At 41.5% G+C, this 14,715-nt stretch overlaps 1 protein-coding gene across 1 annotated transcript in view; it reads right to left on the bottom strand.

Annotated features, from left to right (window-relative positions):
- The window catches only part of LOC106921836 (zinc finger protein 407-like), a 189,920-nt gene that overhangs the window by 46,891 nt on the left and 128,314 nt on the right, over positions 1-14,715 (bottom strand). The window contains exon 9 of the mRNA XM_088014319.1: positions 11,149-11,327. Coding sequence (XP_087870445.1) covers positions 11,149-11,327 — 179 coding nt within the window. The remainder of the gene's footprint in view (positions 1-11,148; positions 11,328-14,715) is intronic.

Genomic DNA, 14,715 nt, shown 5'->3' with positions numbered 1-14,715 from the left:
TAATAAAAGGTTAACACTGTCCACTTGACCACAGCATCCACACAGAAAAGTGTTATAGTTCAGAGGTTCTCAAACTTTTCCATGCCAGAACCCTTCAAACAGCATTAGCTTCTGGGTACAGATGTTATAAAATGTGTAAAGAAAGACAAACTTTTAGAATGTTTTCCTCACTTTTATTCTCCATTCAGTAATTATTTCATTCATTTAGCATAAATGGTTCCTCATACCTTTTGATTTTAGTTGGCAATGCTAAGCTAGCTTGAGGAGCAAAGCAGCTACATAGATCTGGCAACCAATCAGAAAGATGAGCACGTTATTACTCTAACATACAGGTTATAATAATGATAGAAAATTTAACAAAAAAAAGATACATTTTTTCAGATTAAAATGACGTCTCTCCAGTTTTACAAGGCCATGCCAGTGCCCCCGCTCACAAAGGTGGGTTCACTGTTCTTTCAAAAAAGTAAAATAAAATAAAAAATCGATGCATTTTTTTTTTTTTTTTTGCTTCTGGTGTCGACATTGAGCCGTTTGCACTCATTTATACACCAATACGGAGATTGTATGCAGCTTTGGAGGTGAAGTGCCTTGCCCAGGAACATCAACCTACAATTTTCCAATAGCAAGATGATTTCTGTGTCATTGAGAGGTAGAGCCCAGTCAAGCTGGTCAACAATAGTCACCAAATGATTTCTTGGAGCATATCTATCAACCTACACAACTACCGATTAGCTACATCATACAGTTAAATTATTACCCAAGACAAATTTAGATCTATGACCGACATAAAACTTTGTGAAAAGTCTTAAAGACTCTCAGGACTTTCTAAAGATGAGACCTCGTTCTCTCTGGCTTACTTTTTCTACACATCTTTTTTTTTTCCCTTTGTAAGTGCATCTGGTAAAACGCTTCTTGCACCGGCGAGAACTTGACATTAAAACTCCTTTATTCCACATTTTCCTTTCCTTCTCCAAACAAACCGCAGATTCTCCCCAAACAAACCTAAGCACTACAAGAGGCTATACGAAAACAGCGGCAGTGATAGTGGCTTGTTATGGTGGAAATAAGAGGGCACTTAATTGGGGTCTGATAGCCTAATGGGCAACCCGTCTGATTACCAACTCTGCACATTGGCTTAAATTAGCCCGCTGATGAGAAGCCAGGGGATTCAATTATGCTGGGGAAGAAATAAGGGGCCCTAATAGGCCACTGTATCAGGAAACATGGGACTGGGCAGGGCTAAAGTGTCGGTAATTGGTTGTTTAGTTGGGGAAAGTTGAGCCTGTAGCTAATTAGGGACGCTGACACATTTGGAGAGCCACCAAACAGGCGACACACGGAAGGGTAGAGAGGAAGGGGGACCGCAAGGGTCCCTGGCACGGCAGAGAGGGGGGGCAAAGGTCACGGTGGAGTTCTCAGAAGTGCACTTCATCCAATGAGAGTGGCGATCAGGGACAACATGTTGGTACTACGGAGTACTGTTGGCTCAGTAAAAGGTCAGGACGGGGCAGAGTGGGCTGCACTAATCGCTCAATAACAGTTTTATATTTTCTGCTTCCCCCCACTTTTTTTTTTTTTTTTTTTAAGTCTCTTAACTTTATCAACTAAATTTTTCCAAATCAATACCAACTTGCACGTTAGCTGTTAGCTGCAACTGGATGGGTAGAAGAGAGGGAGAAGGATTGAAATGTGGATGAGACTTTATAGCAGCCGGCAGCTACGCCGACCTCCACAGAACAAGACGCTCTGCCATTTTCATTTCTTCCAAAAAAAAAAATAAAATAAAATAAATAAACAGGAAAAAGGAACTCAGATAAGCACTGGTAGGTCCCTGGGGACTCTAAAAACCAGTAGTTTATATAAGTGATTATCCAATTCATGAGGGAGCCGGCGTAGTGCATCAAAACAAAACTGGTACCACAACTTTCAAGGAAAGGAAAGTATAAAAAGTTTCTCATTAACTACTGCTCCCAGTTCAGGGAATAAGGAAATATCATATTAAAGCTTTATTCTTTTTTTATTTTCATTTTCCTTAGCAAAAACAGTAGAGCCGCGGCTATCGCGTTAAGTTACCTCGCCCAGTTTCCTACCCTCCAAATGTCATAATCGGGAATGTAGCGCCTGTTAAAAACAGATTCCTACAGTTTTCATTTCTCGTCCCGTTCGGCTGTGTCCTACATAAGCCATCTGCAACGCTTCAGAACACTGCAACATAAGCACAAAGCTAACCTAAGTGTGTCACCGGCAACACCGGGGAGCATATATCATGTGTCATCAATCTGCCTCGGATGTTCCGAATGTGACAGAACGTGTCCAGAGGCGCCGGGTTTGACCCAGTCCGACAATGACAACCGCTCCTCCGGTCATCATTTATCCCGCAGAACTAATTTTGCTCGTGATAGCCAAAAGGTGACAAATATATATATATATTTAAGAAATGCGTAATGTAGACGTCGGTTCCGCAACACCTGAACTGTCTGACAGAACGCCACATGTCAGTCAGGACTCCTGATGGCGGCTAAGCAACCGAGCAGAGGCTGTCGGATTGACACCGACAGGAAGAAGAAGAAGAAAAAAAAGGTAGGGAGGGAAAAAGGATGAAACAAAAGAGCGTTTGTTGTGGCTGATGTGTGATGAATGCAGCCAGTTGGGAGAGCTTTCACGCTCATTGGAGCAGGTCATTACGCAGGAATTGCTGCTTGCTCGTCCCAGACCGGGCCCGGATTGGTTTTCTGAGAGGCGTGCAACTGATGCGTTGTTTTTTTTTTGTTTTTTCTTTCTTTTTCCCCTCCATAAAATGCTTAGCTAACCCCAAAAGGACTCACACATCCTTTGGCGTTCGTCTCCTTGGGGACCAGAGACAGAGCAGCTGCTTCTCTGCTCTCATAACTCAAACAAGACAACACAGGAGGGGCGGTGGATGTGGGAGAAGCAGGTATTGAATATTGATTAACAATCAAAAAGAGGGGCTTTTTTTTTTTTTAAAGGTTGGGATGAGCGGGTCAAAGTGAGTGGATCAGAAGAAGCTGGAAGGTTTTTCTTTTACAGCTTCATTCTCCCTGCAGAGCGATTAAAGCTTCTGTGTCCGTGGACGCTGAGGTCACTAACTGATGGTGGGAGAAATATTTTATAGTTGGTTCAAAACAGTCAAAGTGAGTCATTTTCAGGTTGTGATAACTTGAAGTGAAGCAAACAGATGGCAAAAAAGAAAAAAAAAAGAATATATATATATATATAAAATGTGTGCTTTGTATTCTTTTTTATTCTTAGTAATTTGTGTGAATGCAAAAAGATTACGTGAATTTATGGCACATATTTCTGCAGATGGATGGATGAATGCACTAGAAAGAATGGGGAAAAAAGTATGGATGGATAAAGATGAATGGATGGATGAAAAAGGAAAGATTGGTAAAAAAAAAACAATGGATGGAAAATGATAGATTGATGACAAAAGGATGGATGCAAAACGAATGAATGGGTGGATGGATGGATGGCTCCAAAAAAGATGGCAGCATGGGTGAAAAAAGGATGGACTGGTAAAAGCATAGATAGATGACAAAAGGATGGACGGATGAAACAAAGATAAACGGACAGATGGATGGATGGAAACATCACAACAACACGATATGGAATTTTGAGACTCTTTGCTTTTCCTCTGTCTTCACCCAGAGCTCAAAACTATCCAAACAAACATTTCTAAACTTTACAGGATGAGAAAAGGTTTGAATCCCAGTGTTAACTTCACCTCAGTATCACCAAGTTTCTGCTGCTGTTGCCGTGGCGTCAGCACAATTTCCCAACCCCGCTCCTCAGATTTTACATAATTCCAAACAGAACACCGTTTTTCATTAACGTCCATCAAGCCGACGCAAACATAAGGAAGGTGACACGGAGACACAGGTTTATCACCGAAGCTGACGACTTGAAGTCCTATCACTGTTTTCTTTTTTTTTCTCTTTTTTTTCCCCAAAACCTGTGTGTGTGTTTTTGTCCCTGCCAGTACTGAAACTTGTCACGTATAACACGTTATTAGAAACAGATGTTGATTTTATCGCCGGTGTCTGCGGCTTCTTTCACAACGTCAACACGGTGTCGTATGCTCGGGGATACCGGGGGCATATTTGCATGACACACACACCTGTCCTCCAACAATCCAACGCGCCGCTGCAACACAATATGCAAGTAAAACTCATGAGAGTAATGTTTCATTACATGATGAACAGAAGGTGAAAGCGAGGACGGGTAGCTGCGCGCCCACAGAGATGCATTACTTAAGTAAAAGCCATCGAAACCCATATTTGTTTACAGATTTGCTTAATAAGGAATATAAAAAATAAAGAAAAAATTGAGCAAACAAATGAATTAGCCCGTGGTTATAACTGTGTATTAAGATCATCACTTACAAGGCCAGCGCCTCCTCTGGCCCTCTGCCGTGGCAATCCATCATGGGTTATTATGGAAAACATAATCTGCATAAAGCAGCAACAATGCCTCCAAGAAGTTTACTTATTTATTTGTTTCACCTTTTTTTTTTTTTTGTGTCAGGCGCCGAGCATCGCGTCCTCAGACGCTCTCAGCTAATTACAAAGCATTTGATCTCTGAGCCCCGGAGGTGGGCGGTTATAACCTTAGCTGAAAATGTGGAAAAGTTTTTCAAAATGAAAAAAAAAAAAAAAAAAAAAAAGGGGGGCAGCGGAGATGTTTCTGACAAAGGTGACGGCGGCGTTTCGCCTGCGTTTTGGTGCGGGTTGCGAGCGGCGCGTCGGGCCGATTTATCACAAACAAACGCGGCTGACCTCTCTGGGAGGAGGGAGAAGGAACGAGCGGCACGGCTGCACCGCGACAACCGCAAACAGTCCATGTTGAGGCCGAGTTTAGCGAGGTTAGTCAGTGTCTTGCTAAGGGATTCAAACCATTTTCTTAGTTTTTTTTCCAATGGTACAACTGAAAACTTCACTGTGTTTCACAGGACAGACTGATGTGAGAAACAGCAGGAAAAATCTGGGAATGTGGCAAACCTTTAAATTTGGCTTCTCTCAGCAAATACTTTTTATAACCACGTTCACTACAATTAAAGCTTAAACCAAATAGTTTTTGAAACTTTCTACCAGCTAAGCACATCTTGGCCAAACTACTGTAGCATCTTAATATACTTTGATCCATTCCATCTAACTTTAAGTGTTGAGTTATTATCCCAGTCTCAAGTCCAACAGGTTTTCCTCCAGGATTTCACTTTGTTTTCTCCATCCGTCTTCCCAGCATTTTTGATTAGCTTGCAGAAGGAAAGATGTCGCAGTTTGACAGCAGCACCTTCTTCCACATGTTTATTTTGTTTGTTGTTCATGGCTTGTGATAAACAGGAAGTGGGACGTACTATGGCTTTCCTCTACAAAGAAAATATTTGCGAATCAACACATTCAGTCACATGAGCTTTGGATCTCTACAACTCCTCCAGATTCACTTAGGGTTTTTGTTGGTTTTCACCAACACAAATGTAAGATTTTTAAGGCCGTTTTAAGACTGTTATGAAGTTAACAAGACCTGCATCACGACAGAAATGTACAATAGAAAATGGCACATTTTAAATAGTAGAACTTTCAAGCTTCTTAGGACAAAATAAATGCAGCGACGTACAGGGTTGTCAGAAGTGAGCCAGTGGCGACGATGAATGTTGTCCAGCAACTATGATGCAGGAGATAAATGTACACTTTACATATGACCAAAGTAAAGAAGCTAACTAGCTAGGGTATATTAGAAGCTAGTTATAGTTAGTCGCAACTGCCTTGATTGTGTTTGTGGGTGACTTAGAAAAAACTACACAAATAGTCCTGCTATGACCTGTGTTTGACATATTTAAGGCAAATATAGATTTTCTAATGAGTTTAAGACATTTTAAGGCCTTAAGGCCTTTTAAGGCTGCGCAGATACCATGTCATCAATGTTTGCCAACAACCTCTGAAGCCTGAGTAGAACAGCTGCATTAACACCAAGTTAAATTAAACTCCGTTTTCTAAAATGTGAGCCTTGTCAAAGCAGTGGATGTCATTTAGGAGTATTAGAGTAAGTGGGATTGAATTTGCACACCACACTTACAAAGCTTTTTAATATCATGCATCATAATTCTACACTGCTATGTGTTGGAGTCTGCACCCATGCGGCTCTTTGGCTCCTCCACTATGATGCTTACAAAACCAAAACCTTTTGACTATGGATGCAGTAGAAAATGCACGTTTTAGAAGTTTCACTCATAAGTTATTATGCAAAATATGCTTTTAATATCTACAACAGGCTTTTAAAAGTAACTAGCTACCATATTTCTTCTTCTGTATTTGTAGAAAAGGCTCATCTCATTCCACAAAGTTACTTTTTTCTATAGTAATGGAGGATTCATTTTGATGTAAAATTTGAAAATAGAAATAAATGTTAGTTTAATTTTGCTGGCTTCCATAATAAAACATTTTACAAAGTACATATTTAGCAAATCGTGTTTTGCGGATCCAGGCGAGTTTTGTCAGTAGCGAACTTAAAGTGACTCATTCAATGGAAAAAAGTTGCTGACCCCTGGTCTAAAGCCTCAAAGCCCAATACAAAATCTGTATTATTTGAAGTTTCAACCTGATAAACTATGTAAATAAAAGGGGTGTAAATGCTTTTTAAAGACACTGTAGGTGTAGCAGTAGCTCTGCCGAGTTGCTGCCGTCGCCTCGTGATTCTGGCGCGGCATCTCTCCTCACATGAAAGACAATCGTCATTACCGCTCTATCAAAATGACTCTTGTCAGCAACATTTTCCCCTCACGTATCTAACCTCCTTTTGTTTCTCCCTCTTCCTTCCCTCTGATGCCCTAATCACCATTCCCCTCCATCAGTTGCTGGATCTAATTCCCCTCTCTTCCTTCGTTTGCAAAGGACCTCTGCTTTCATCCTTGAGAGAGGCTTTAATTCGAAGTGCGACGCTGAATAAAGAAGGAAAGAGAGAGAGAGGGGAGACGAGAAGGAGCGATATGGAAAGGCGAAGCGCGAGCCGAGACGTTCGGGTGTCAATCAATCCGGCGCGAGGGGCTACAAGGGCCCGTGACTGGGGCTGCGTTTGATCTGTGTCTTTCAAAGGGGGAACAGCAGGAAGGGCCATCACAGCCGATTTGCCTCTCGCTGCTGGCCCCGGTGCCACTCTGACAGAGAGCAATCACAAGCAGGTTAATTCAACATCTACCTTCTTAATCTTTTTTCCCCCTGTCTCTTTCTTTTGGACTCGTTCTGTCTACTTAGATGAAGAACTCCTCTTCCCGCTGCCACCTCCACTTCCCCTTTCTGCTCCTTTTCAAAGAGGAGCGCTTCACAAGTGGATATTCAATCTTTCAGATCACCTGTTTCTTCTTTTTGTGTTTGGGTTTTAACGACGGAATTTGTCCTTATTTACATGCCGATACTCTTGGAGGATAAAATATTAAAGGCAATTATTTCTCAGAGAAAAAGTTTACTTCTTTGGGTTGAAAAGGGCCGGCTGCTGCATTTTAGGTTATTTCAGCTGCTGTCATTCTTTGCTTCCTGAGCTGTGAGCTGAATATCTATTAGAGGCAAGATGACATCTTGAAAATACGCTGCTTAATTTGACTGAAGGAGGAGGATGTGCTTCCTTTGGATGGTGTGTTTTGCAGATGAGATCTGACCTTCACACGAAACAGTAAAAAAAAAAAACTGTGATAACGTATGTAACCCAATGCAGTACTGGACTGGAGAGAAAAAAAAGTAGAGAACAATCATTATAAGTAATAATTCAAATCAACAGTGACACTATTGTTGGTACAAGTCCTTTAAAATAATCAGCAATTTATTTATGCTATTTACTTATACTAACAAAATTATAATAGTTTCCATGATTCTATGTTCCCCTAAGATATAGATATAATATCCACGGGTCTCTACATTAGCATAGACACAAACCTGGGTTCATCTTACCAGATACTGAGCAGAGGTACGAAAACAAAATCTCCCAATCTTCTTTTTACACAACTATAGGGGAGAATGCAGTTTTGGGAGTTTTGATAACGTGGTTAGCAGTCTCTCCTGGCCTTGCTGAACTCTACTGGAGCTTTAATGGTCCAATACTCCCTGCCTAGACACTCCAACCTCATTAGTTCAGACGCTGCGTACGTATACACGGCTGTAGAAACTGACCGTTGCACAGAAATCTGCTTTGAGTCTACATTGGTACGTAGGAGTCTCAGTAGAGCGAAGTACGCCCGGGTGTGCGGGATGCTTAAGCGAGGATTAAATGCTCTGAAATATTTAGTGAGATTGTGGAAGGATGGATTCTCAAAGATCAGCCTCTCTCTATGATCCAACCTTGTTGAAGCAGTAGAAGAGAAAACTGAGGGGCAACACGCATGAATGGCGTCACGCTTAGAAATTGTCGCAAATACTTTACACCAAACAAACTCCATGGTCTAGGTATGGTCCTGTTCCAACCTGCTCTCTTCAAGTTCTGGTAAATCTATCCAATAGATTTACCAGTATCCAGTATCATGTAGTGTATCAGCACACATCAACCCAGTGCAAATAATGTGTTGATGAGATGCACTTGGGAGCTCCCAATCAGCACTTTCCTTAAGTCCTTTGCTTTCAGCAAGTGGGTTATAGAAAGTATTTACAGTAGGAGGTACAAATAATCGTCTGACCAGGAATTCTGTGAAAACAGTTTTTCTTTTAACATGTTAATGCCGGCCTGGGGTCTTTCTGCATGGAGTTTGCATGTTCTTCTTGTGCATGCATGGATGTTGGGTACGCCAGATTCCTTCCGAAGTCCCAAACCATGTTAGGTTAATTGGTTGCTCCAAATTGTTCTGACGTACATGTATGTGTCAAAGATCGTTTGTCCTGTCCGTCTCTGTGTTGCCCTGTGTTTGAGTGGCAATCTGTCCAGACTATGCCCAACCTCTTGACCAGTGACCAATGGAGTCAGACACCAACTCCAGCGGATATAGACAATGGACAGATTGATGGATTTACCACAATAAAGGTTATAATTTTCAACATTAGATTACCATACTAAAACAAAAGGTAAATGTAATTTTAGCCTCGCACATCTTCATCAGGGAAGCCAAAGAAGAGGTTTCCGTCTGTATATCTTGTTCTTTTTTTATAGTTCACAGGTGAAACTTGGGAGGCATAAAGTACAATAGATTCAGAATCTGCTTTAACCAAAGGTCAAGACAAACAAAAACATAGGAAGCTGGACAAAACAACGGTGAGAAATAAAATCTAAACCTAAACGTGTGCTTTGGTTAAAGGTGAAAGGATACAGAGAATATGGAAGTACTAAGGTAAAAAGGTTGAACGGGAAGGTTAGGAGGTGGAAGTAAAGAAGGTTAAGAAAGATCTCTAAATGTGACAAAAATATATGAAGCAAAAGAACGAGTCACTAATCTAGAACAACAAACTTCAGGGTCCGAACAAGGACGCAACCCTTATCAATTCAAGGAATATACGTATCAACAGAAAGCAGTAGTTTTCCCTGCCTGGCCTCTTTTCCACAATGCCCCCCTCTGGTTCCAATGCCTTTGTGTAAGGTCAGAGGGATAACAGGATAAAGGCTGTCCTCACTGCACCTCTGAAGGACAGCCACTCTGGCGATTGGATTTGGAGGTCCTCAAGGACAAAGAGGAACACTGGAACACAAAGGAACCCAATCGAGGAAGGACAAGATTTCATCTGTCTCTGCGGCCTGAGTGACTGGCAGGGATGGCCACACCAGCAATCTCTGAGCTCCGCTTCTTTGTGGCTGGGCGCACCTCCGTCAGAGCTTAATGACAAGACTTGGTCCACTGACAAAAATGCACTCTAAGAATGTCGACTAGCACACTTCAGAGGAGTAATGCAAGATCAAGGTTGAAAACCTCAAAAGAACAAAAGAAATAAGGTTTTGGAAGTAGAATAAATGTTCCCAACTAACATGAGATGTGGGGTAGAAGACATAAAAAGAAGAAAAAACAACAAAGTCAGTCAAATATTTGTATAGCACCATTATGAAGGAAGAGTGCGAGTAGCACTAAAATGGAGACAAAAGAAGTTACTATTATTATATTATAACAAACTGTGACCTTCAACTTAAAATGTATCCTATGCATTTTTGGTAAGGGTTCATCTGCCGCCAGCAGTGTGCCAAGTGACACTGTATCTGGATATTTCAGCTTCGCAAACTGTATTTTATCTTAAATATTTTACATCAGCTCTATGAAAACATCTGCAAATATTCTGGAGTCACGTTCCTCAGAAAAGTCTGCAAACTGAACCGTAGTTCTAGATTCCTGAGTAATTATAATGAACTGCTGATGAATGGACGGATGCTCTGAAACAATCTGATTCATAGAAGACATGTATTTAAAAAGCATAAGGGGGTGTAGGAATGATCCCTGTGGTATGCCACACACTTCAAAAAACCTTAAAGCAAAAATCTTCAGTGTCATTGAAGAGGTTACATTTGAGAGGCAACCCACCACTATAAATGATCCCCCAAATGAGTTATATGTAGATATTTTATTACTGCAGTCTGCTTCCACAACAAAGTTGGCAAAATGAGAAAATAACTTGATGATTATCAGTAACACCGTCATATTTCTTTAGATATTTCCAGATTTGTAAGTTTATGCAGTGTATGCCTTGATTTTATTTTTTTTTTAGCAAATACTTGAAGACTCCAAAACCCCGATAGCATCAGTGTGACACAACCTTGGTTGATATCTAAGAATACAAAGGTCCCCTTGGAGATAGTAAAGAAATGTGTTCAGAGGCGGAGCGGTGGCTCCTCTGACTACAGAACAGATCATCAGCTGTAAAATTGGTGAAATGCCCCTTTAGCCTTTGGCCAATCCAGACGAGTTGCTCAGTAACCAAGACAAACAAAGTCATCGAAGTAGTAAGGAACTTAGAGAAAGAGTGACACTCATCTGACTTTTAGAAGAAATTAAAGAATCTGTTGCATTGATAGAAATCTGAATAATTCAGGTATGCTCTGTTAAGTCTGAGCTAAAGGCAAAGGCTTCATTGGACAGTTAGTAAAGATCACATGCCATCTTCTATCGTGTATTGTTCAATCTGTTTCCAGAACTTAGAAGAATCTGCGACCAGGTGGGTATTTGTGCAATCTTACCCGCATGAAGGTAGGCGAGGTCTGGGTTCTCGATGTCGAGGTGATTGTCCTTCAGGTGGTTACGGAACTCCATGGGGGAGTTGGTGGCGAAGGTACACTTGGGGCAGTTGTACATCTTCACTCCCTCGTGTTTCCCCGTATGGAGAATGTGCTTCCGGATGTTTTCGGCACAGTTGGATCTGGGGAGGCAAACCGAGAAAAACAAACAATGAAACTCTTATCTTCCCGAGTAAAGAAGAAAAAAAAAAAAAAAAAAAAAACAGCGAGAGCTCAAAAGATGTTTCAAGAGGGAGAATACAAGTGAAATATTTGCTATCGAGTCCAACATTTTATTGTTATGTGGACGCATACGAGACAAGAACCCCAGACACAGATTGGACGAGGTCTCCGAGCATTGAATTTATCCAATTTTGACACAATAAAGCTATCTTGTGTTCCTTTTATCACACTTTTTTTCTTTCATCCGAGCAAGCTGGGAGCAGTCTGTTAGGACCGCTGGAGGATCCAGGCCCACTGAATGCATTAAACAGAGGTGTCTGAGGACATCCTTTATGCAGTTATGTATCTTCAGCAGCTGTAAGAAAGGTAAAGGATGATGTTGTTGTGGTGTATGTGTTGTGAGTGTATGTGTGTGTTTGTGCTGGTCAAACAGTCCAGGCCAAGAAGTGAGCTACTGCAGGGGGATAGGATGTAACAATGTCAGCTCGGAGAGTCAGACGCAACCCGCTGCTGATTAATGATGCTGCCTGATCTGCTCCCAGACTGTATCTAAACCTGCCCCCATACACACATAAACAAACAGGCTCATGTTAAAGGTACAGTCAGACTGGCGCGTACATATTTAGACTGAATACCAGCAAAATAAAAAGTGTGAGCTAAAAAAAAATAAGAATAAAGACTCAAATGACAGCACTGGTCTTCATATACAGACATGAATCAATGAACTCGCACGCAGACATGTGCTCACCCGCAATACATCATACAAGTACGCATGTGCGGGGCGGAATACTCCTTCACACACCGCCGTGCGTTGATGGATGGGGCACTCGTGCTCAGTTTGGACCTGACATTCTCGGACAGTATAATACGCAATTATTCTCCCTTATCACCTTGGCCGGGACAATAAAGCCCCACTGTGCCATAGCTCATGCCAGCCAAAGAGGGAATTTGTTTTCACTTTTGCAGAGACGCCTCTCTCCATCACAGGTCTGTGGTCCGGCCTGGCTTCACTGCAATCCAAATAAAAAAAAATAAAAAACAAAAAAATGGAGCCAGCTCTCACTGGGTGGTGCACAAGTAGAGAATAGATGTTCTATTGTTGCCTCAACCAAAAATAATACCTTTATGAGTCTTGAAAATTACCAACACACACCCATATATGTATGATGATTTTAAAAATTAGAGTTAAAAATATGTTCCTCAGGTTCCCAGAAGAGCAATCACCTTGACATCGAGTACCCAGACCTTCACTACCTGCATGCAGGTAGTGTTGCACAATGTTTACTAGGTCAATGATTCTGCAGAGTTAAAAAAAAATAAACAGTTCAACAAATGTCTGTATGTAGTGCAAGTGCATTTTGGCCTCCTTTACTGGTTTTACTCAACAAATCTGGCATTTAGGGGTGAGTGGCAAAAAGAAAGCTGTTATTGGAAGAAAGCTGTAAGATGACCTGATAGGAGTTTACCACGAGTCATGGGGCAAACGTGGAAGAAAGCGACGTGGTCAAGCACCTGCATGGTAACAACAGTATCATGCTCTGGGAATTATGAGCATCATGAGTTGATGGGAACATGGATTGGGCAAAATGAAAGGGAAACCTGGAAGAAAACCTGTTAATGTTTGTATATTTTGATATTTTGGACTCATACGGACGGACAGATGGACAGAAGGACGGACAGATGGACGGATGGATGGATACCCCAAAATGTTTTCAGATGTATTTTCAGCAAAAGTTGCCCCACAGGCAGCTAAATACATATAAAAATGTAAAAACCATGTTATTTTCTTCCTCCTACTTTATATCTATATAATAATCAGAATTAACTGTAATAATGACTGATAGAAGTTTGTCATTATAAGGTGACAAAATGAAAAAAAAAAGCACTTTTGTGAAGGACTTAGACACAGTGTGATTCATTTACTTTATAGACCTCAATATTAAATAATATGAGTTTATCCGAACAAATAACTATATTTTCTCTGTGATTACTGTTTTATCTGCAGTGACTAACAAAGCAAAGCAGCTTCACAGGCAATGTGCAGCCATCTGTTGAATCCCCTTCAGCCTGATGGAGGAAAAAAAATAACAAAAAAACACAAAAAAATGAATTTTAAACTGTCACATGCACTCAAATTAACACAAACGAAGCTGCTAAAAAGAAAGCATTTAATGCTGAAAAGCGAGCTGATCTGGTATTCTAGGACTGCGGCATAAATAGATAAAATTTGAAGCAGAGCTAAAAGGCTCTAAAGAGAGCGCGGGTGGATTCCTATGGGGGCCATGCTATCTCTCAGATATGGTAATGGCGTAATTGTCATATTAAAACAACACAATGTGCGTTTAGGAGTCAGCAGGTGTCACAGTTAGTGAAAGCCCACACTAACCCTCCTACTATACGCTGGATTAATTAGCCCAACGCCGTTTCGACAACCTCCCCCAACCTATGCGCCCGCCGCGGGAGTCAGCCATACTGATGGCCGACGCGCACGTCACCTCATCGCCGCCACTTTGCGGCTCCCTGCTTCATCTGAGCCACTTCCACATTCCTCCTCCCCAAGACTGTATGCTAATGGGAGAGGTGTAATTGAAGAGGCGCTTTGTTAGGAAAGATTTAAATGTGTTCCTTGTGTGCGTTTGGAGTTTTTTTTTTTTTTTTTAAGGAGGGGGTTGTAACGTGAATCATTTGTGCAATATTGTGCTGAACAGTTAACGGCTCCCACTCCTCCGTTGATTGTTTCCATCAGTTTACGAGGTTGCGGGCCTTGACCGCCTCTGACGGCACGCGTTTCATCGCCAAACTCGCCATCAGCCGGATTAAAACAAAAACAGTTAAGCATCCAATATGTAATAGTAGGCCCAGGCGCGCGAGAAGTCAGAGGCTACGGATTAATTAGAACATTTAAGATGCCACTATGACTTTAACGAGAGGCGGGGAGGGGGAAAAAAAAACTTCTCATTGTGAACAATAGCAATCATTTCTTAAACAGTGGAAGTAAAGCAGTTTAGCAGCTTGCATAAATAGCTGCAGAAAAGTGAGACAGACATCATTAATTGACAGCCCCGGACTCCCAGCGCAATATCATTAGAATATTTTCACCACTATTTCCCAACTATAATTATCCCCCCTCCATTATCTGTGTCTGTCTGAATGGTGGATGAGTGGCATTTGATAGATCATTTACTCCCCGCTCATTTACATGCGTTTCAGAAGCAGCTTTGATGGGGATAGCATCGTATCAAGTGAGAACCGTGGACGACACCCGGAACATTTAACATGGAATACTGTAGCTGTGCGAATCACGTCCCTGGAGCGGATTTTGCTCCCAGCGAGCAGCGGCTGTCAGTC

Source organism: Poecilia mexicana, unplaced genomic scaffold (assembly GCF_051168715.1).
Source record: "Poecilia mexicana isolate PSO_F unplaced genomic scaffold, ASM5116871v1 scaffold_16, whole genome shotgun sequence".
Taxonomy (NCBI): domain Eukaryota; kingdom Metazoa; phylum Chordata; class Actinopteri; order Cyprinodontiformes; family Poeciliidae; genus Poecilia; species Poecilia mexicana.
The sequence above is the reverse complement of the archived record's forward strand: the minus strand, read 5'-3'. Positions and strand labels throughout refer to the sequence as shown.